Source organism: Pan troglodytes, chromosome 16 (genome assembly GCF_028858775.2).
Source record: "Pan troglodytes isolate AG18354 chromosome 16, NHGRI_mPanTro3-v2.0_pri, whole genome shotgun sequence".
Lineage (NCBI taxonomy): Eukaryota > Metazoa > Chordata > Mammalia > Primates > Hominidae > Pan > Pan troglodytes.
In genome coordinates, this window is record NC_072414.2 from 43741968 (window position 1) to 43765341 (window position 23374).

The 23374-nt window shown below is 43.3% G+C and overlaps 1 protein-coding gene across 3 annotated transcripts in view; it reads left to right on the forward strand.

Annotated features, from left to right (window-relative positions):
* Positions 1 to 23374, forward strand: part of TMOD2 (tropomodulin 2) — a 67774-nt gene that overhangs the window by 4456 nt on the left and 39944 nt on the right. For 2 of the 3 annotated variants that reach the window (XM_009429131.5, XM_016928244.4), the window contains 4 exons: positions 10601 to 10795; positions 12504 to 12660; positions 17867 to 17989; positions 21033 to 21119. In XM_009429131.5, coding sequence (XP_009427406.1) covers positions 10670 to 10795; positions 12504 to 12660; positions 17867 to 17989; positions 21033 to 21119 — 493 coding nt within the window. In that variant the 5' untranslated portion in view covers positions 10601 to 10669. The remainder of the gene's footprint in view (positions 1 to 10600; positions 10796 to 12503; positions 12661 to 17866; positions 17990 to 21032; positions 21120 to 23374) is intronic. The other variant, XM_063794931.1, reaches the window with a different exon arrangement.

Genomic DNA, 23374 nt, shown 5'->3' on the forward strand with positions numbered 1-23374 from the left:
CAGCATCCGTAAGTCATTACAAAGCCTGGATCAAAACCTAGCTGGTATAAAATGCCAAAGAAAGAGACAAGATGAGTGAGTCAAAGACCACATAAGCAAGCAGAAGAAAGGAGGGCACATGAATCAAAGGACAAAAAGCAGGAAACCCAGTGCCAATCAGGAAGTTAGAAGAAGCCCGTAAGTTCCCAAAGGCAAGAGGAAGGACATGGTTAAAAGCAACAGGCAGTTAAAAACCAGAAAGGCGCAGATCTCCAAGTGGAAGGCAAGGAGATAAATAGAGGTCAAGCAACAGGAACTCCTCTAAAAACAGAAAAGAAGGCCAAACACAGGGACAAGACAACAGCGGGAAATAGGACCCGCCATGAGAATTAGAAACCAAGAGGCAGGCTGGGCAGACAGCAAGACTTTTTGGCTTTTTGACTACTTCCTACCCAGGTGGAAATCTATCTCATAGCTTGGCTAGCTTACACTATGGTGGCTTTCTACACCTGGCAATGCTGACCCACAGCTCTTACAGGTTTTGCCTCTTTATATTCAGCAGATCTTGATGGGGAAAACAGAGGGAAAGAACACCTAAAACACGAGATTATTCCACAACCAAGGACGAAAGAGAAATAGCTTTGACTGAGGGCTTGTGCTTGCTAGACACTGCGCCTAATATGTACATGGTCACCTTAAGTGTCACCTCAGCCTTCTGAGATAAGCACTGTTCTTTGCGTGTTTTACTGAGGAAGGACCAGAGGTTTGGAGAGATTGTCACTGCACACATATCTGCACCATCAGACCTTGGGTTGGTTAACTCCAAGGCCCGTGCTTTTAGTCTTCTGTGTTCTTCTAACCTTGGACAGGAGCAGTCACTAGTGGGCACCTTGTTTTTCAAGTATGATCTAATCTTTGGCAAGTTTGTGTTGTAAGATTGGGAAATATGAGCTCTGCATTCTAGTAAGATCTGTTCCTCTTTCCTCTTTCAGCTTGTTCCTTCCCATTGCCGTACCATATTTCTGACTGAGACTTCTCCTTATCCCGCCTCATTCTGTCCTTCATCCTCTGCAAGTATTTCCCAGAATATGTAGAAGTCTTTTAGTTGTTTAAAATAAAACAAACTTAACTGGCCCATCTTCAAATAGCTACATTACAAAACAGGCGGTTGCTGTGTTGTATTTGCCCAGCAGCCAGAAATGAATTAAATATCTAAGATAAATTCATGTTTTGTTGGAGGATACATTGATATGCAGATTCTGTTCTAATTTACTAGTTTTAGAAAATGTGGATTTGGTTCTGGTGAAAATCGGTGCACTAGTTGTTTAAAATTATGAAATATTGAAGACATATTAAAAAGAATGAAGAGGGCTGAGCGTGGTGGCTCACGCCTGTAATCCCAGCACTTTGGGATGCCAAGGCATGTGGATCACCTGTGATCAGGAGCTCAAGACCAGCCTGGCCAACATGGTGAAACCCCGTCTCTATTAAAAATACAAAAATTAGCTGGGCGTGGTGGTGGGCACCTGTAGTCCCAGCTTCTCGGGAGGCTGAGGCAGGAGAATGGCGTGAACCCGGGAGGCAGAGCTTGCAGTGAACGGAGATCGCACCACTGCACTCCAGCCTGGGCGACACAGCGAGACTCCGTCTCAAAAAAAAAAAAAAAAAGCCATACTCCTTATTTTCCTTCCCAAGTCTTGTATATTTGGATAATAGGAAGAGTTATTTAAGGGCCCAAGTCATGCTTCCATCAGCTCAAGTCTTTAATCCTATTTTCCGTTTTCCTAACTGGCTCCTGTACTTGCCCACCAGGACTCCTGGAAGCCTTGTTGGGCATTTGCCTCACTCCAGCATGTACATTAGCATCGTATTGCATGTTAAATGCTTGCCATGGGACAGACACACCACTGGAGGGGAGGCTGTAGCAGTGCTTTGCTAACTTCCCACGGCAGCATTGCTAACAGGACGGAAGACAAATGGGAGCCCTTGGGCAGCCTTGGTGGGGGCAAAAGCAGACCAGCCATGAGCTGGAAAAGCTTTGATTTGACTTTAAAAGCTATGAGAATACTGCATTCTTCTCCACAGTATTTCTATATTTGCTTTTAAAAAATACAGCCTGGGCAATGTAGCAAGACCCTATCTCTACAAAAAATTTAAAAACTAGCTGAGTATAGTGGCACATACCTGTAGTCTCAGCTGGGGTCAAGGGAGGTGGGGGGAATATTGAGGCAAGAGGTTCACTTAAGCTCAGGAGTACAAGGCTGCAGTGAGCTATGATCACATCATTGCACTCCAGCCTGGGGAACAGAGTGAGACCCTATTTCTAATAATAATAATAATAATAATAACAACTAGCTTTTGCCCAAATCTTCAGATCAAAGTTGTGCTCCAGGAGGATGCAAGTTTTTTTTTTCTCCTCTGACTTTGAGATCCCCTGGTACATTGACACAACATAGGCAATTTGTTTTAACAGCTACTGTTACATAGTATTAACATGTTATTTTAATTAATTAATGTATTTTCCTACTGAAGTATGACATGGCACTTATTTTCTGGGAGTTTGTAGTGTAGCTGGAGAGAGAACCATACATGCAACATACATGAAAAGATAGCAAGATACATCAAATTGGTGATGTAGGCATACAAATTTAGAGGAAGGGGCAACTTCTGTGGGCTTAGATGATCTCAGAAAGCTCCATCACAGGGAGAGGAAGCAGTGGATAGAGTGGAAAGAGCTCTGTACCTGCGGGTTCATTTGAACTCATTTCTTTCACATGACATTTGTTACACAATATTTATTGGATACCTACTTCAGATCAAGAACTGTGCTGGGAGTCAGGATTTTATCAGTGAATAAAACTCATACAGTCCCTCTCCCTCACAGAGATTAGCAAGGAAAATAGAGATAAAGCAAGTAGTTGTAATAAAGCCAAGAACAGATGTGATTAAAGGGGTAGCATGGAGATGGGGAGTGACCCAGACCTTATCTCCAGGTCCAAACAAGGCTTCCCTGAAGAAAAGAAGCTTGCATGAGACCAGGGGATGAGTAGGACAGCAGTCAGCCAGAGGGGAGTGGTGTGAGAGTGTTCTGAGCAGAGAGAACAACATAAGGCATGATCCAGGCATTGGAATTGGGCCAGGAGGCTGGAGCCAGGAGGAGATGGGGAGTGCAGCACAGGATGAGGCTGATGAAGATGACAGAAGACAGACTGAATTTGAACCTTATCCTCAAGGCAGCAGAAGCCACTGAAGGATTTTAAGTAACTAGAGAAGAGTTGTTTAACTCTGTGCTCACTTTGGCCATTTGTATGGCGAATGGATCAGGAAGGGATAGGGCTGAATGTGGACAATGCAGATGAGTGAAGTGGGTGGATTCTCAACACGTTTAGGTAAGGACAGGATTTGGTGATTGATGGCTGGAAAAGAGACGAGAGAGAGAAGATGTTAAGGATGGCTCCCTGGTTTTTTGGCCAATTTCCTGAATTGGGAGATTCTGGAGGAGGAAAGATGATGAGAGCACTTCTGACGTATTTGAGGTGTCTGAGGCAGCCAAGGAGAGATGTGGATTAGGCAGATGGAAATATAGGGGCCTAACCCTCAGGAAAAAAGTCTAGGATGAAGATACAGATTTTGGAATCTCCTGGATATATATTATAATTAAAATTTTGGAGGCAGATGAGTTCCTCCAGAGAGAATATGTAGTATGGAAATAGAAGAATTTATAAGATGAGACCTTGAAGAATGCCAGTATTTAAGGTGGAGGAAGAAGAATTGCTAAAAGAGACCAAAAAGAAATGGTCAGAGAAATAGAAGAAAAACCATCTATGTTGCTGGATTGAGCAATCTTTAAGGACTCTCTCAGCTCTGACATTCTGTGGTCCTGCAGAACTGGGATCTGAGCCAGGTCTCAAGAGCAGAGCGCATAGATAGGCCATGAGAATAGAGAACAGCATTCCAAGTAATATTAATGTATCAGCCAGCATCCCAACAAGAAACAGGGGATACACTCAAACTGAGTAACTCGAGAAAAATTTAATAAAGAGGCTATTTACAAAGATGGGGGGAGGATTTAGGGAATCCAACAAGGCAGAACTCTGGCACCAGCTGCACAAGGACCCCTTACCACCCAAGGCCTGAGGCCAGCCAGGGGCAGGCAGCTGTATGGAGAGGGCTGCCTCTTGGGAGATGTGACCTTCTGGACCCAATCTCCCCCTCCCCTGCTCTCCAGTTTCCTGCTAGTGCCCCCTGTGGGCCAAACAGAAGCCAGACAGAAAGGGAACCCATTGATACAGTCTAAATAGATCATCTTCCTGGAGCACAGAGCAGCAGGGGAGTGGATGTGGAGGTGCAAACAGAAGACAGCCAGAACTATCATCCTGGAAAATGGAAGTATTTGGGTAAGAGGGTGTGTTCATTCCCTGTTGCTGCTGTAACAAATTAGCATAAATCCAGTGGCTTAAAACAATACAAATTTATTCTTACTTTTGTGGAAGTTAGAAGTCTGAAACACATGTCACTGGGCTAAAATCAAGGTGTCACAGGACTGTATTCCTTTCTGAAGGCCCTAGGGGAGAATCCATGTCCTTGCCCTTCCCAGCCTCCAGAGGCTGCCCACATCCCTTGGCTCATGGCCCCTTCCACCATCTTCAAAGCAAAAAAATTGCATGACACTGACTCTTCTGCCTTCCTCTTCCATCTTTTAAGAGTCCTTTGGATTACATTGGCACACCTAGATCATCCAAAATGGTCTTTCTATTTTTAAATCCTTAATCTGGGCTGGGCGTGGTGGCTCACGCCTATAATCTCAGCACTTTGGGAGGCCGAAGTGAGTGGATCACTTGAGATCAGGTGCTCAAGACCAGCCTGGGCAACATGGTGAAACCCCATCTCTGCTAAAAATACAAAAAATTAGCTGGGTATGGTGGTGCATGCCTGTAATCGCAGCTACTCTGGAGGCTGAGGCAGGAGAATTGCTTGAACACGGGAGGTAGAGGTTGCAGTGAGCCGAGGTCGTGCCATTGCACTCCAGCCTGGGCAACAACAGCAAAACTCTGTCTCAAAAAAAGAAAAAAAATCCTTAATCCTTAATCTAATCACAACTCATTTGTTTTGCCATGTAAAGTAACATATAGATGTGAGGAATAGGAGGAGGACATATTTAGGTGGCCATGATTCTGCCTACCACAGAGAGCAAATAAGCCATTTTAGCTGAAGTGGGCTCCCCAGGAAAGTAATGAGAGAGAAAACAGGAAGTGCAGGTTAAAGCCAAATCATGGGAGCTTTGGAGCTAGATTGTCTGGATTTCATTCTGTGGACAAGAGGGAGCCATTGTAAGTTCTTAACCAGGGAAGTGGCTTGTTAGCAGTGTTGAGAAAAATGATCCAATTATAGTGTTCTGGGTAGCTTACAGGGAAAAACAGAAATCTTTCAAGATGCAATCAGAGTAGTGCAGGTATGAAGGAACAAAAGGCTGAAACAAGAGTGAAAAGAAGGGGTGGTGTGAAAAATGTTGTGCAATAAGGACCTGCAGAAGGTGCTGACTGGCTGGACTCAGAAAAAAAAGTGGGAGAGTCTGAAGCTGGTCTGAGTGTTGGGAGTGTCTGACTGGTAGATTAATCTAGACAGCAACTCTGTTTAGAGAAAAATTGGGAGTTTAGGTTTAGTTAGAGAATCCAGCAATAGAAATCCAAATAGAGGCTGGGCACTGTGGCTCATGCCTGTAATTCCAGCACTTTGGGAGGCTGAGGCAGGAGGATTGCTTGAGCCCAGGAATTCAAGACCAGCCTGGGCAATATAGTAAGACCTCATCTCTGCAAAAAAGAAAAAAAAAATGTAATTAGCTGGGCATGGTGATACGCACCTGTAGACCCAGCTACTCGAGGGACTGAAGCAGGAAGATCATTTGAGCCCAGTAATTGGAGGCTGCAGTTAGCTATGATCAAGCCAGCCTGGGCAACAGAGTGAGACCCTGTCTTTAAAAAAAAAAAAAATTCAAATAGAATCTTATAAACTCTAAGGTACCATTGATTGTAAAACTCTCCAGTATTTTATGTATCACTAAGAAAAAAAGGCTGGCAATCAAAATATAACATGTTTTCTTAAAAATACAAATTTTTGGCTGGGCACGGTGGCTCATGCCTGTAATCCCAGCACTTTGGGAGGCCGAAACGGGCAGATCACGAGGTCAGGAGATCGAGACCATCCTGGCTAACACGGTGAAACCCTGCCTCTACTAAAAATACAAAAAAAAATTATCTGGGCGTGGTGGCGGGCACCTGTAGTCCCAGCTACTCAGGAGGCTCAGGCAGGAGAATGGCATGAACCCGGGAGGTGGAGCTTGCAGTGAGCCGAGATTGCGCCACTGCACTCCAGCCTGGGTGAGAGTGTGAGACTCCGCCTCAAAAAAAAAAAAAAACAACAAATTTTTGGCTGGGCACAGTGGCTCATACCTGTAATTCCAGCACTTTGGTAGGCCAGGCTGGGAGGATTGTTTGAAGACTGGAGTTGGAGACCAGCCTGGACAACATAGTGAGATCCTGTATCTTCAAAAAATAAAAAAAAAAATAGCCGGGCATGGTGGTGCACACCTGTAGTCCTAGCTACTTAGGAGATTGATGTGGGAGAATCGCTTGAGCCCAGGAGGTCAAGGCTGCAATGAGTTGTAATGACATACAACTGAACTCAAGCCTGGGCAACAGAGTGAGACCGTGTCTCAAGAAATAATAATAATTTTTACTTTATTGAAAGAGCTGTTTTCGACTTCCACATAGGTTTTTTGAAATCTTTTTTACTGAAGTGTAAATGACATACAATAAAGTGCACATATTTCAAGTGTACGGTTTGATAAGGTTTGATATATGCATGTATGTGTGAAACCATCACCACAATCAAGGTAGTAAACATATGCAGCATCCCCAAAAGGTTCCCCATGCCCCTATGTCATTCCTCTCATCAGCCCCTCCCACCTCTCTCCCATGCCTAAGCAACTGTGATTTCTTTCTGTCATATAAATTAGTTTATGTGTTCTAAAATTTTAGATAAATGGAATCCTGCAGTATACATTCTTTTTGGTCTTCTTTCTCTCATTATAATTATTTTGAGGTTCATCCATGTTTTTGTGTACATCAATAGTTCATTCCCTTTTATTGCTGAGAAGTATTCCATTATGTGGATATACGACAATTTGTTTATTTTTATTTATTTATTTAGGGACAGGGTCTTACTCTGTTGCCCAGGCTGGAGTGCAGTGGTGCAATCATAGCTCACTGCATCCTTGACCTCCTGGCTGAAGCAATTCTCCCGCCCCAACCTCCCGAATAACTGGGACTACAGGCATGTGCCACCATGCCCAGCTAATTTAAAAAAAAAATTGTAGAAATGGGGTCTCACTGTGTTGCCCAGGCTGGTCTCAAATTCCTGGGCTCAAGAAATCCTCCTGCCTCAGCCTCCTAAAACATTGGGACTACAGGCGTGAGCCACTGCACCTGGTCACAATTTGTTTTTTATTCATTTACTATCATTCAGATTGTTTTCAATTTTTGGCAATTACGAATAAATGTGCTATGAATATATGTGGATTTTTAAAATCATATATCTGTCCTGTGCATACATAAAAAGGGGAAATGTAAGTGAAATGCATTCATTAGTTGATATTCTTAAAACTTCTTCACACTCAGAGTCCAACATTTTAGATCACTATTTTACTTATCCATATCTGGTTCTTTTCCACATAATAATTTCCTCTGTGCCATCGAGTGGCAATTTAAAAAATCTGTAAAAAAACAAAACTAAAACTAAAAGCCATTGAACTGGGCACTTAAACTCACTCTGTAATTATGTGGAACTATCCTAATCTGGACCTCTCTTTGGGAGTGCTGCTAAACATACCTGCATTGTCACCTCCCCACGATTGTCTGCTTTCTAAATTTTAAAAGAGTATTCCACAGTTGTCCCTGGGATTTCCTTCCAAGACCTTTACATCCACTCTGCTAGTTTTGAAGCTGGTGCTTTTGATATTTAGGTATATACAAGCAATGACAAGTACATTTTTACTGCTGCTGGGACAACAGTAATTGTAGGACACCATCAATTCTAAGACACATCTCAATTTCAGAATTGTAAATGTGGCAAAGTATGCATTTTAGAATCCATTAAGTAGGGTGCTTCAACCAATTCATTTGATGGATAAGGGCCTGGAAGATGCCATCCTTGTCCTGTGTGATGCAGTAAGTTAGTGGTAGCTGGCACCAGAACAAAGTGTATAGGATCCAATTGGTTTCTCTGACTTTAGTAGGATTTTTGTTTGTTTATTTACTAGAATATAGTCATTAAAGCTTAAAAAAAAAAAAGGAGGGCTGGGAGACCTCATCTCTACAAAAAAAAATTAAAAATTAGCTACGCATCGTGGCACATGCCTGTAGTCCCGGGCGTGGTGGTGCACACTTGTAATCCCAGCTACTCCAGAGGTTGAGGTGGGAGGATCACTTGAGCCCAGGAGCTGGAGGTTGCAGTGAGCCGAGATGGTACCACTGCATTCCAGCCTGGGCAACAGAGGGAGACCCTATCTCTAAATTAATAAATAAGAAGGTGAGCTAATGGAAAAGAGCGTTGCATTGCATGTGAAAGGGGTATCGACACAGAAACCACAAACCTGAACATTGTGAGCCGTTGAATTCACAAAGGAAAGGGAACACTATTCCAATAGCCCTTAAGAGGCCCACCTGCAGCCAGTCTCGTTCCATGCCAACTCATTCTTCATTCTTATGATTTGAACTCATAAAAAAAGATTGGCGTGCTCAGATCACTCCCCTACTTTAAGAAGCTGTGGTGGCTTGCCATTCCCAACAGAATAAAGTTCACGTCCCTTAGCAAGGCGCAGAAGGAAGGCCCTTCACAGATGTCCCATCCTCGTCTTTAGTTCTTTCCTCTCCCTTCCGCCATGAATCCCCCTCTGTAGCCATGCCGCCTGCTCTACCAGCATGTCATTTACTGTCTTATCCTGTACCCCTTTGTGCTGTTCCCTTTTCCTAGAATGACACTTGCCCATTCATGTCCACCTTATGACCTCTTCCTTCAATGTTCAAACACAGCCTCTTTTTCACAATTTCCCCTCAAACTTCCCCCACTTACTCAGTGATTATTTCCCCATGTGTTTTCAAACCTACTTTTTACATTATTTCTAATACTTACGGCATTATTGCTGTTTGTGTGAGAGTCTCACTAAGCTGTGATCTTGGGGAGAGGGGGCATTTTGATAAATATAATTTTTTTTTTGAGACAGAGTCTCACTCTGTCACCCAGGCTGGAGTGCAGTGATGCCATCTCAGCACTGCAACCTCTGCCTCCCGGGTTCAAGCAATTCTCCTGCCTCAGCCTCCCGACTAGCTGGGACTACAGGCACATGCCACCACACCCAGCTAATTTTTGTATTTTTAGTAGAGATGGGGTTTCACCATATTGGTCAGGCTGGTCTCAAACTCCTGACCTCAGGTGATCCACCTGCCTTGGCCTCCCAAAGTGCTGGGATTATAGGCGTGAGCCAACGTGCCCGGCCTCCTCATGTGTTTTTAAACCTACTTTATACGTTACGTCTAATACTTATGACATTATTGCTATTTGTGTGCCTGTCTCACTAAGCTGTGATCTTCTTGGGGAAAGGGGGCATATCTTGTTTATCTTTGTATTTCTGTTTGCTAGAACTATGCCTGGCAAATAGTAGGTATATAACAAATATTTATTGGCCTGAAAGATGTGATTGGTGGTAATACCTCCTAAGGAGAAACACAGTCAGTGAAGTACATTACTGTTTCCTGAATGCGTATTATCTTTCTAAGGAAGATCTGTAGAATCCTCTGCAAGGAGAAAGGGATTGAGTAAAAATTGCATTTTGGGTGAATATTTAGAAGTGAGATGGTATAAAAAATAAGGGTTGAGAGAAGAACGGTCTGGGGGTATAAAGAATGAATACGTAGAACAAAAAGGAAATGGGACTAGAAATAGAATGGAAAACAAAGCAAGGAGAAAAATAGAGAGAGTGATCATGTGGCCAGGATTTTAGAATCGCACTTAGTTTAATTGCAGGGGAGTTACTGGACAATGCTTTCTCACATAGACGTTCCAAACTCTTGTTCCTGAATGAATCCCATTTTGTATTCTTCACATCACTCTCTCCCTGAAAAGACACAAGTATGCTTCTTACAACTGCCTTACAATTAGTGCATTGTTCTCTCCTGTTTTTCTATGGAGAGCCAGGGAAGGCAGAGTAGTATAATGGAAAAGCACCCACTATGCTGGGAATCAGAAGGCGGGGCTCTGATTCCAGCTCTGTGACCTCGAGCAAGGCACTAGGCCACTTTCACCTCAGAATTGTCATCTATAAAATGGGAATGATAATATCGTCACGGGCTTCCTCACAGGATTGTTGTAAAGATCAAAATAAGTGAAGTATGTGGAAACACTTTGTAAGCTGTCAGGTTGCTCTGCAAATGAAGGGAATATTACCTTTTTGTTGAATTATTCATTCAATACAGTAGACTCCATTGGAAGCATACTTCTGTCTCCTGTTAATAAGTCCTGTTTACAGAACGGAGATTCTTTTTTAGTGTTTCTTTTTTATTAACAGTATTCTGAAGTCTCAGGAAACTGGACCATTTAAATGTGCATGGCCCATGAGAAAGGCTTATAAGAAGCCATGGCACTCCCCTTTCAAAAAGAGCTGGAGAAATACAAGAACATTGATGAAGATGAGCTTCTTGGCAAACTCTCAGAAGAGGAACTGAAACAGTTGGAAAATGTTCTAGATGACCTAGATCCTGAGGTTAGTGACATGGAACTGAAGCAGAGTGGTTAATGATAGTATGGATAAATGGCATGGCTTGGTCCTTAAACAATGGTAGAAATCCCTTAGCTTGGAATGCACATTTTCTTTTCTTCCTCTGATTGGTTCTGGGTCACCTGTGTTTACAAATTCATAGAGAACCTCATAGCCACTACAGTGTGATACAGCAAATGTATTTCTCAAAAACCAGCCCAATGTAAATGGGGGGAAATATTTTCCGTTGGTTGAGAAAGGACTAGTCTGCTTTAGGGCAAAAAGAAGGAAAGAGGAAAAGAGAGCAAATCTTACTGAGTTTTTTCTGAGTCATATATTTCTCTGGGCACAGAAGCCCTTGAGGTAAACTTTATTAACCCCTAGACATGGAGAGGTAATTTATATAAGATTCCACACTGGTAAGTGTCAGAGATGGTATTTAAACCAGGTTTTTAGGCCCAAATGCAGAATTTTTTTTTTTTTTTTTTTTTTTTTTTGAGACAGTCTCACTCTGTCTCCCAGGCTGGAGTGCCGTGGCAAGATCTCGGCTCACTGCAACCTCTGCCTCCCAGATTCAAGCGATTCTCCTACCTCAGCCTCCCAAGTAGCTGGGATTATAGACACATGCCACCATGCCTGGCTGATTTTTATATTTTTAGCAGAGACGGGGTTTCACCAGGTTGGCCATGTTGGTCTCGAATTCCTGACCTCAGGTGATCTGCCCACCTCAGCCTCCCAAAGTACTGGGATTATAGGCCTAAGCCACCACACCTGGCCCCAAACGCAGATTTTTAAAAATATCTCATTTCTTTCAAATGCACAAATAATGTGAACTCTTTGATGAACTTATAACAAAGAATAGATTAGACTGACTATAATCATGATACCAAGTTCATTTCAATGGAGTTTCTAATGTTTTTATGAGTTCTTGAAAAGCTAAGTCGCTTGTTATATTGTTTGATTAGCAAGCACTTTCTTCAGACCTGCTGGTATGGTCTTAAACTTAGAATTAGCAGTACTTTTATAAAAAAAGATATGCTGGAAATTGCTCCGTGTAATTTTTTAAATAAAAAGTCAATTACGGTTAAAAAAAAAATCGGAGCCATTCAAAATAGTGATTTTACCATAAATAAAAATGTAACTAAAACAAAATTATGTATATGGTATTCTGATATGTCGGATACTTTGGATATGGTATTTACTTTTAAAAATACAGATATTCTGTTGTTGTTGTTTTTTTAACTTAAGGAAGGAATCTGAAAGCTTTATCAAGCAGGCATTAACATCATCGTAGTATTTACTTATCAGCTTTACTGCTTCTGCAGGAGAGGGGTTCCCCATGTCAGCTCCTTGTTAGAGTCTCATGTTTCTGCCTGGGAGCACCTTGGGTGCAGCCCTAGCCAAACCTAAGCACGATCTACAAGGAAAGAGGTCTTTTGCCTCCATGTTTTAGGAGGCAGCTTCAGAAACTCAGAGGCTGCTCTAGCCATCTATGCGCTGCTTGAGCTCATTGGGAGCCCCCTCTCAGCACTGAACAGTATAACAAGTAGGGCCTCAGAGGCGTCCCAGAGCCCCCAGCCCTCAGCTCACATGCACATTCTGCGTAGGTATCCTTCCTGCTTCCCCAGCACATAGTGAGTGGGGGTGGAAGAGGAAGTAGCAAAGTACAGGCCGGCAGACATCTTCCTTCCTGCTCACACCTCTTTCTTGTCAGAGTGCCATGCTGCCAGCTGGATTTCGACAGAAAGACCAGACACAGAAGGCAGCCACCGGCCCCTTTGACCGCGAGCACCTCCTCATGTACCTGGAGAAGGAGGCTTTGGAACAGAAAGACAGAGAGGACTTTGTGCCCTTCACTGGAGAAAAGAAAGGTAAGGACCACAGGCAGAGCATCTTGGAACAGAGGTTCTCTCTTTTTGGAACAGAGGCACTCTTAATTAAGATTACCTCTTTTTATTTTATTGTCGTGGAGGGTCAAGCAAGGAAACTGTCCCAGACATGGGAAATAAGCCCATGAACTGGATTCAGTATTTATTTTATTGTCGTGGAGGGTCAAGCAAGGGAACTGTCCGGGAAATGGGAAATAAGCCCATGAACTAGATTCAGTATTTATTTTATTGTCGTGGAGGGTCAAGCAAGGGAACTGTCCCGGAAATGGGAAATAAGCCCATGAACTGGATTCAGCATTAATTTTATTGTCGTGGAGGGTCAAGCAAGGGAACTGTCCCAGAAATGGGAAATAAGCCCATGAACTGGATTCAGTGTTAAAAAGAATCATGGCTGCTAGACACATGTCATTCTACATTGGGCCAAACCCATAAGATGTGTAACACCAAGAGTGAACCCTAATGGAAACTGTGGACATTGGATGATAATGATGTGTCCATGATGGTTCATCAGTTGTAGTATATGTATCGCTATGGTATAGGATGCCATTAGTCAGGGGAGGATGAGTTGGGGAGAGTGCATTGAAAGAAAAAAGAAACATGATCAAATATGTAGGCTAATGCTTATGGTGTGATGGTTCTCAAATTAGTTTAGTGAAAACATCTCGAACCCCAAAGAAAGTTTTGAAAATGTGAGGCGGTGTCATGCCTGAGAGTTTCCTAGGCACTGGTGTGTTTCTCTTAGCCTGGTGCTTTACCAACTTCAGAAGTCCCTCAAGGCCTTCTGCTCCATGTCCAGGATGGCTCTAGCACTGCATCCCTAACCTTAGAGGCTACCATTAAAGTCTAGTGCAGTCATTCATGCATCCATCATCTACTGAGTGCCTCCTCTGTGCAGAGGCTTGTGGCCAGATGCTAGAACCACAGGCAAACAAGACCCTGCCCTGCCCTCAAGGAGCTTGTAGTGAGAGAAACAGGATGTCAGAGCTAGGAAGGCTGTGAGAAGCAAGGAGTTGTTTTTCCATGCCAGGATTGAGCTCTGAGCCAAGAATAGGAAACCCTCCTCCTTAGCTCCCGACCCTGTGCTCCCCTTGGGAGGAAGAGTGACTATCAATAGCCTGTCGAGCTTCCCCAGCTATAGACAGTGACTTGAGCCCAAAGATTCTAATGGAATTATCGATAACCTCACAGCAACTACAATCTTTTTATAATACAAATCAGATCATGTCGGCTGGGTGCAGTGGCTCACACCTGTAATTTCTGCACTTTGGGAGGCTGAGGCAGGAGGATCACTTGAGCCCAGGAGTTCAAGACCAGCCTGGGAAACATGGCAAAACCCCATCTCTAAAAAAATACAAAAATTAGCCAAGCATGATGGTGCACCCGTGTTCCCAGTTACTTAGGAGCTGATATGGGAGGATTGCTTGAACCCAGGAGGTCAAAGCTGCAGTGAGCCGTGATCATGCCACTGCACTACAGCTTGGGCAACAGAGTGGAACCCTGTCTCAAAGTAAATAAACAAACAAACAAACCAAATCTTGGCATTTCCCTTCTTAAAGCCTCAAATCCTTACTGTAGTCTTTAAAGTAGATATAGCCTCCATCCAGCTCTCTACCTGCATCTGGCCTTCTCTTGCTAATCCTCAGCCCCCACTGTCTTCATTCACTTCCCTGAACCTGCTGAGTTATTTTCCTCTCTCAGGCTGGTCTTCTCATGTACTCTTCCTTCTGACGCATGTCCCCATTTTTCACATCGTAAGGGTCTCAGCTTAAATTTCAGGGCCTCAGGGTTTCTCTGACCTCTCTTCTCTCTATCATGACAGCTGCTTATTGCTTTCACAGCACTGTAACAATGTTCATCACTTTACTTACTTTGGTTTTTGCATGTTTTCATGTGATAGGGTCTTTTTTTTATCCTGGCACAGCAACTGGCATGGGAGGCACTTGATAAACATGGGTTCAAGTGAATGGCATCTCAGAAATCTGTACTGCAGCAGTAGGAGCAGGAGCATCCAGCTCCTAGTTGACATGAGGCAGAGTGCTACTGCCTTGTCTCACATAATGCCGAGGCTGCCCTCTGTATTGTGCACATTCAGTGGATCATGCATCATTGAGAATGTCATTAAGAAAGTAAAATTGGGCCACATGCAATGGCTCACACCTGTAATCCCAGCACTTTGGGAGGCTGAGGTGGAAGGATCCCATGAATCCAGGAGTTCAGGATTGCCATGAGCTATGATCCTGCCACTGCACTCCAGCCTGGGTGATAAGGTGGATCCTGTCTCCAAAAAAAAAAATAAAAATAAATAATAGTGAACAGTGACAAACCAGGCAAATAATCAAGGATTGCTGTGAAAATATGGATCTGTTTCTATAGCAACATAGTTGCTATTGGACTAATTTAATTGTGAAAAAATTATAATGTCAAATCTTCAATAAAGTCCCAATTAACATCAAGTAGTGACAGCATAATAAGTTGAAAGCTGTTATCTTTTGTTCTTAGTGTAGAGGTCTGAGGAGTGGCTATGGTAAATTATCTCATGATCAAGGTTAATCTCCAGATGGTTGGTGGGGGAGTTAGGAACGTAGGAGCTGTCTGAGTAATAGAGATATAAAAGGGGTATACGGTTGCATAGTGTAGCTTAGGAGAAGGTTGAGAAGTAGCACAACTGAATAAAGTGAGCAGGGAGCAAGTTTTCTAATCAGAGCCGCAGAGCAGAGTGAAGAGTATGCAGGGGCCCCAGAAGGACCAGTGAACCATCCAGGAGCAGCGGGAGGCTGCTATGAGGTCCTCAAGAGAGGCTGCACAACCACAGTTCTGAACACTATGTGCTGGCGCACCTCAGGTTCCTGGGCTACATTTTACTCTGGTGCAGAGTTTTGCTTAGAACTTGTTATTTGGTTGGACCTCCAGGAATGGATCTGCATCAGCAGTTCTCCTGAATACCAATAGCTGTGTACTTCGTGTTTAGTAGCAGGAAAGAGGAACTCAGAAAATCCTATATTAGGTTGGGCATGCCTGTAATCCCAGCACTTTGGGAGGCCAAGGCAGGAGGATTACTTGAGCCCAGAAGGTCAAGGTTACAGTGAGTTATGATTGCACCACTGCACTCCAGCCTGGGTGACGGAGTGAGACCCTGTCTTTAAAAACAAAGAAAGAAAGAAAGAAATCTTATTTTGACTCTAGACCTAAGATCATCTTGGCCAGAAAGAAAATGTTTCAGGCCATAGACGCTAGGAATGTTAAGTCTGAAATGAGCCCCAGTATTTGAGATGTTATTGATTAGTTGATTTCTTTTTCCATTTTCTATCTTCTGGCCATCCTCCTAATTTGTTTCCCAGTGTATTTTCCTTCTTTCTGAGAAATGTGGCAGCTAAAGTGATTCCAAGGCAGGAAGTAGGATGCATGTCAGTGATAACGACCTTGTTGCCAGATGCCCCAGACTGACGACAAGCAGTGCCTTTCTTTCCTGTCTTTGGAGTGCCCAGCTCTGACACACTCCTGTTTGCTTATCCAGCCATTTAACAATATGGTAAAACAGGAAATACACAGACCTTGTAATCAGGGAAGTCTCCTGGAGAGTTCTCATGCAGGAGGGTTATTGACTTTGGGTTGGACCCTTTCCTTTCCCATAGGAGTGGGATAAACCAGGCTAGCGAAGGAGACCTGGAGAGAACTTGGGTCCCAATGGGCTGAAACTGGAGTGAGATGAGCCTTTAGGGAACTCTACAGATCAAAATGGAAGAGAACAATTTCAAAGATTATGCCCCAAAAGTCAGAGCAGCTTCAAAAAAGAGAGAAACCAAGAGTCAAAAGCTGGGAAGAATTAGAAAAGAATATGAATGCTCTGGGGTGTTTCGATCATGGCTCTAGAATGTCCCTGGTGCACGTGTGGGATGTGGATGTGTTGGCCTGGCTCGAAGTTAGGAGCAGGAACTGTGCCACCCTCCTGGGTATAGCAATGTTATTTCATCAGTCCAGAAGTTTGAGCTGGGAGTTAGGGAATAGATATCAGCATTTTCAGAAGTGAGCAGGGGACAAAATAAATGGAATCTTGCTGATAGGATGAAATGGGAGATGGTGGCAGAGGATGCATCTGTGGGAAGCACAGAATGCCTTGCTGCTCACAGAACCCCACTAGCTCCGAGTATAGTGACCCTGATTTTTCCTTACAGTCATGCCTGCTTTGGAGACTCTAGAGAGGTGGCTATGTCCCCAGGTCACTACACTAGCCCATCTGACCCCAGATATGGCATGCTAGTTGTCTGCATTCCCAATTTAGAGGGAGCGCTCCAGGGGATCGCCAGTTTGTTACTCAGGAACCCCTGGTGCTGTTTAGATGAACCTGCTCCTAATATTTGCAGGGTCCAAGGCAAGTATACAAATAGAAGCCTACATGCCACATTTTCCAAATATTTAAAAGCTAACAAATCATTAAAATATGTTGTATCCTCCTTTAGATATACCTAGAAGGCCAGTATTCTTGGACTTCCAAGAGTTCCATGCAGGGATATTGATCTGTCCCACACTGCCAGGGCCTCAAACACACATGTTGGACACCCAAGCCCACATATCCAGGCTTCATCCAGGCTCCCCCACAAATAGCCTCCCCTTGACCTGAGGGTACACACCCAGCAGCGTGACCTGCCTTCTGGAGGATAGACATGGGAAGGGGCTTGTGGAGGCCCTAGAGGCAGGCTCAGGGCTCTTTGGGCAAGGCATTCCAGGGTCCTAGGTACCTGAAGTGTGGTCTAGAAAGTGGCCTATATGCTGGATGGGCATATCCCTTTGGCCTCATGGTTCCTCCCCTGGAGGGGAGAGGTACAGCCACAGGAAGACTAGTATGGGGTTCTCTAAAGTGCACGACTCAGGGCAGGGCCTCTCCTGCCCAGACCCAAGGGCAGTACTGCCAATAGGAGAGGGGTAGAAGCCACCATTTCCCTCTGTGTTTAAGGCCTGTAGTCTCAGATCTCTGTGTGGCAGAATGCAGGATTCCTCCTCCAGTGTTCCTTCCCTCTGACAGTGACTTATTGATGTTGGTACCATCCTGGCAATCCAGGAATCTCAGTTGGATATGAACTGGCTTAATTATATGGGTCTCAATGGCCAGAACTGCATTCTCTGCTCAGTCTACTTACCCTACCAATAAGGCAGTAGTACTCAATATTTTTGTTTTTCTTCTGATTTAAAGGGAGAGTCTTTATCCCTAAAGAAAAGCCTATAGAAACTCGTAAAGAAGAAAAAGTGACCCTTGACCCAGAACTGGAAGAAGCTTTGGCCAGTGCCTCTGACACCGAACTCTATGATCTTGCAGGTTAGTCCTGAACTCTGGGAACTTTCCTGTCTGGCTCTATGACCTCCGAGCATGCACTGGCACCCATGGCAGCAGGCTTTGAGCTTCTCTTAGGTAGGAGAATGGCAGGTTGACACAAGGCATTATGGAGCTGTAAGTCTTGATGCAGGTGACTTAACCTCTCTGAGCAAATGTTATTTTGCTCTATTTCAGCAGCAAATAATACCCATCTCACAAAACTCAAGAGTTACTGTGAGAAATTAAAGCAAACAAGTATGAAGGAGTGTTGAGAATTTAAAGAATAAAACAACAGCTCTTTTGCTTTCTAAGGAGCTTTCACATTTGGCATTTTATCATCACAACATTTCTATAAAGTTCTTGTTCTTCCCACAGTCATTGTTCCGTTTTGATTCAGAAAACACTAAGAAGTCCATTAGCCTTCTAGTCTTAACAATAGCAACATGATAATAATTAGTATTATTTAAAATGCAGCTAGAAAAAGGTCAAAGAGTACAAAAGAATGTGTAATGAAAAGTAAGTCTCTCGACCTGAATTACCTAGGCCCACTCCCATGTCTTATACAGCCTTCAAGAAAGATTTTCTGCATCTACCAGTAGATTTATACATTAGATCTTCCTTCTACATACACAGGATTATTAGATGACCACAGGATAGAGGTGCTTTAAAAACCAGTCCACAGCTTTAGCAAGAATTTTTATTCCATTGGAAGACATAGAATAATCACCTCTTTCCTCCCAGGAGAACCAGCCTTATTCTAAAATGTACCAGCCACCTCAATTGCATTTTCATTCCTTCTGTGATGATGTCAGGAAGTTCCCATGTTTGTGAGCTTAATATTGACCATATTGACCACTGCAGGAGTTGAGACGCTGGCGTCACCTGGTAAAGAAGGTGTTTTGCACCCACTGGTCTTAGCCCTGGGGTTGCTGTGGAGGGATCCTGTTATGGCTACTGCTCCTCCCAGGGGTTGCCTCATGGTCTCTACCAGAATTGCCCAGAGGGAGAATGCGGGGCTGAACTTGAATTCCCAGGTAATGCCTTGAGAAAGGAAAAAGAGAAAAACACCAATTATTTGGAAGATACTAGATCCTGAAATTCATACAGTAAAACCAGAGAGAGAATCCAAATAGAAAACTGTCCTCGTTCATCCTTACTCAGCTTCCCTCCCTCGTCCTGTGTTCCCTAGGAACTCAGAAGGAAGCCTGGCTGGGGTTGTTGGCAGCATCTTTAGGGTGGGCCCTTCTGGAAGATTGAAAGCAGCCCCATGGGCAGATGGGCTGGCAGCCATTGAGTTTTAGATAAGAAAGAGTGTCGGCATATTGCCCATGTTATTGTGGCAGATAGAGAGCAGACAGAAAGTTCTTCAAGGGAGTGGTAGTTGACCTGCAAAACAGTGCCTCTTACACTGGCTGGGTGTCAGTGTGGTCACCATCCAGAGTGTAGTTCCCAGCCCTAAACTGTGGGAGCTCTGGACTGGAAATTTGATCTTATCAGTATATATAGAAGCAGTCAGATTGGAGCAAAGTGGTGGGAACTGATCCATTAGCCCATTTCACTGATAACAGACAAAAATGAAAACCTGGCAATGGGAGCCAAATTATAATTAGAAGTTACTTGGTGAGCATAGGGCCAGAGCAAGAAGATATGTTTGTTGTATGGCCTCAGTGTTTATCAAATGGGACACCTTCTCCTTCTCCTGTCCCCTTCTCAGAGACACAGTGACAAATTCTTTTTTTTTTTCTTTTTTTTTTTTTGAGACGGAGTCTCATTCTGTCACCCAGGCTGGAGTACAGTGGCGCAATCTGCCTCAGCCTCCCAAGTAGCTGGGATTACACCACGCCCAGCTAATTTTTCTATTTTTTGTAGAGACGGGGCTTCGCCATGTTGGCCAGGATGGTCTCGATTTCTTGACCTCGTGATCTGCCCACCTCTGCCTCCCAAAGTGCTGAAATTACAGGCATGAGCCATTGCACCCGGCCCACAGTGACAAATTCTTATTTATTTAACAAGAATTTGTAAAGCACTTAGAATAGTGCCTGACACATAGAAAGTCATTTAATCTTGGTAATAAAGTATAATTATTATCCCTGTTTTACAGATGAGGAAACGGAGACTCGGGCATTTAACAACTTCCCAAGTCACACAGTTTAACGTGGTCAGAGTCAGGATTCTTGACTGCTCCCAAGTCCCCCTCTTCACCGGGTCCTTGCTAGCTCTGACCATTTGCCCTTCCTTGTGCTGTGCCAGCTGCCTCCCTCCTTCAATATGTAGCTTACAGTAGAGCTGATAAGCATCTCAGAAGCACTCCTCTGCCACCTGTCAACAGATTATTATCCCTTCTGGGATCCTTCTTCAGGTGGCCAATATCACCTGGAATTTCATTAGCAAAGGGAAATCTGCGTAGCAGTTGCAGGTTCAGTCAGCCCCGCATTCATTCTTCCCCAGTGTTGTTTCCTGCATTCTATGCTGCCTCCTGGTGCAAGTTCTGTGTAATACAGGAAGCCGAAAATCTCAGTACGCTTAGCTGACCTTTTCTTTGCTGATGTTGCTTTTTTTTCCCCACCCTGGCATGCTCTAGAGACAATTATATTTGGTACTAAGAGATGAGGAGGCTGACATTGAAAGAGGCCTCTGGAAAAATATATGCAGTAATCTATATAATGTTAGACCTTAAAAACCCTTAGTCTCAGTCCCACCTTCTCATTTTACAGATGAGAAAACTGAAAGGTTGAGTCTATTTAACTAGGAGGTCTAGGCAGATTTTCGGTAAATTGTGGCCATAACTAGGCCACCGTTCCTCAGATCCTAAATGATTCTACATGTGGAGATGTAGAAAGACAGGAAGATTACTGGTGGTCTTGAAAGGAGGTTTTTGTAAGTGTATTTAACGCTATACATGTACCACACACTGTGCAAGGAAAGAGGACTCAGGGACTTATCTTTATGATGTAAAGAATTGTTCTTCAAGGGGCAAATTAACAATGTGGACATCCTAATGTGCTTCTCCAAACTTAATGCTCATTTGTTGACTGTCTGTTTTTAGCTGTCCTTGGAGTACACAATTTGCTCAACAATCCAAAGTTTGATGAAGCAACAGCCAATAATAAAGGTGGCAAAGGACCTGTCAGAAGTAAGTTGATGTGCAATCTGTGGTTTTGTAAAGCTTTGGAGCCTCCAGAGTTGCCGGTAGGAGAGAGGCCTGTTGAGTCTTGCAGGCTTTACACTCTGTCATTTTGCTAGGATCACTGGGCTTTGAGCAATCAAACCAGAACAGAGCAGCTGACAATGAGAGCTCCATCTGGCAGTGAAACTAGTACAAATCAGTGTGTGTTGCCCAGAACACTTTCTTGGTAGGTCTGTTTAGTCAGAAGATGAAATCGTTGATATATGAGTCTGCATTAAATGGTATAATCCATATTCATGAAAAAAAATTGCCAATATAAGACTGCTTGGTCATCACAAAATGCAGCGTTTCATGTTCCTAAGGATGTTTTAATCAACTATAGTAGCTTAAATAAGTTCCCTTCTCTATTTGAGTGTCTTTTTGTCTCAATAATAGATGCTTGTCATTAGAATTTGAATGCCCACTTCCCTCAGAGGGCATGAAAGACAAGCTGGCATGGACTTACGTGCACAGGACATTCCACACCACTATCTTCTATGTCAACGTTTCCTATAGACGTGTACAATTAATTAGACTTTTTTATTCATTCATTCATCAGTCATCCACTAAATACCTACTATGTGTCAGGAATGTTCTAGGCTTAGGTACAAAGATGAAAATGGTCCCTGCCCCACAACCAAAAAAGAGAATTTTAGACCAATATCCTTGATGAACATTGATGCAAAAATCCTCAATAAAATACTGGCAAACCAAATCCAGCAGCACATCAAAAAGCTTATCCACCATGATCAAGTGGGCTTCATTCCTGGGATGCAAGGAAACAACAGGTGCTGGAGAGGATGTGGAGAAATAGGAACACCTTTACACTGTTGGTGGGACTGTAAACTAGTTCAACCATTGTGGAAGTCAGTGTGGCAATTCTTCAGGGATCTAGAACTAGAAATACCATTTGACCCAGCCATCCCATTACTGGGTATATACCCAAAGGACTATAAATCATGCTGCTATCAAGACACATGCACACGTATGTTTATTGCGGCACTATTCACAATAGCAAAGACTTGGAACCAAGCCAAATGTCCAACAATGATAGACTGGATTAAGAAAATGTGGCACATATACACCATGGAATACTATGCAGCCATAAAAAATGATGAGTTCATGTCCTTTGTAGGGACATGGATGAAATTGGAAATCATCATTCTCAGTAAACTGTCTCAAGGACAAAAAACCAAACACCACATCTTCTCACTCATAGATGGGAATTGAACAATGAGAACACATGGACACAGGAAGGGGAACATCACACTCTGGGGACTGTTGTAGGGTGGGGGGAGGGGGGAGGGATAGCATTAGGAGATATACCTAATGCTAAATGACGAGTTAATGGGTGCAGCACACCAGCATGGCACATGTATACATATGTAACTAACCTGCACATTGTGCACATGTACCCTAGAACTTAAAGTATAATAATAATAAAAAATTAAAAATTAAAAAAATTTTTAAAAAGAAAAAAAAAAAAAGAAAATGGTCCCTGCCCAAGGGAATTTATCTGTCCAGGGTAAGGAAGAACCAATAACCAGATCATTTCAGTACAGTGTGATCCATGTGCTTTGAAAACTCATAGAAAATTACAGCTAGCTTTTTTTTTTTTTTTTTTTTTTTTTTTTCTTGAGACGGAGTCTTGCTCTGTCACCCAGGCTGGAGTGCAGTGGCACAATCTCTGCTCACTGCAACCTCCACCTCCTGGGTTCAAGCGATTCTCCTGCCTCAGACTCTTGAGTAGCTGGGACTATAGGCATGTGCCACCACACCCAACTAATTTTTAGGATTACAGCTTTTCTTAGGTTAATTTTATTTTATTCACTTTAATAGAGACTTGGGAGATGCTTTCTAATCTCAGTAGCATATATATGAAATATTATTTATAGTGGTAATTTAGACACACAATGAGCAATATTCTTTTTATTTTTTGAGATAGAGGCTTGCTCTGTTGCCCAGGCTGGAGTGCAATGGTGCAATCATAACTTATTGCAGCCTCCAGCTCCTGGACTCAAGCAATCCTTCCACTCAGCCTTCTGAGTAGCTGGGACTACAGGTGCATGCCACCACACTCAGTTAATTATTTTTATTTTTATTTTGTAGAGACAGGATCTTGCTATGTTGCTTAGTCTGGCCTTTCTTGTTATGCATATGGATAAAAAATGCTCATCCTTTTTAGCTTCAGCATCAAAGGGTAACGTTCTGACAATGTTTCC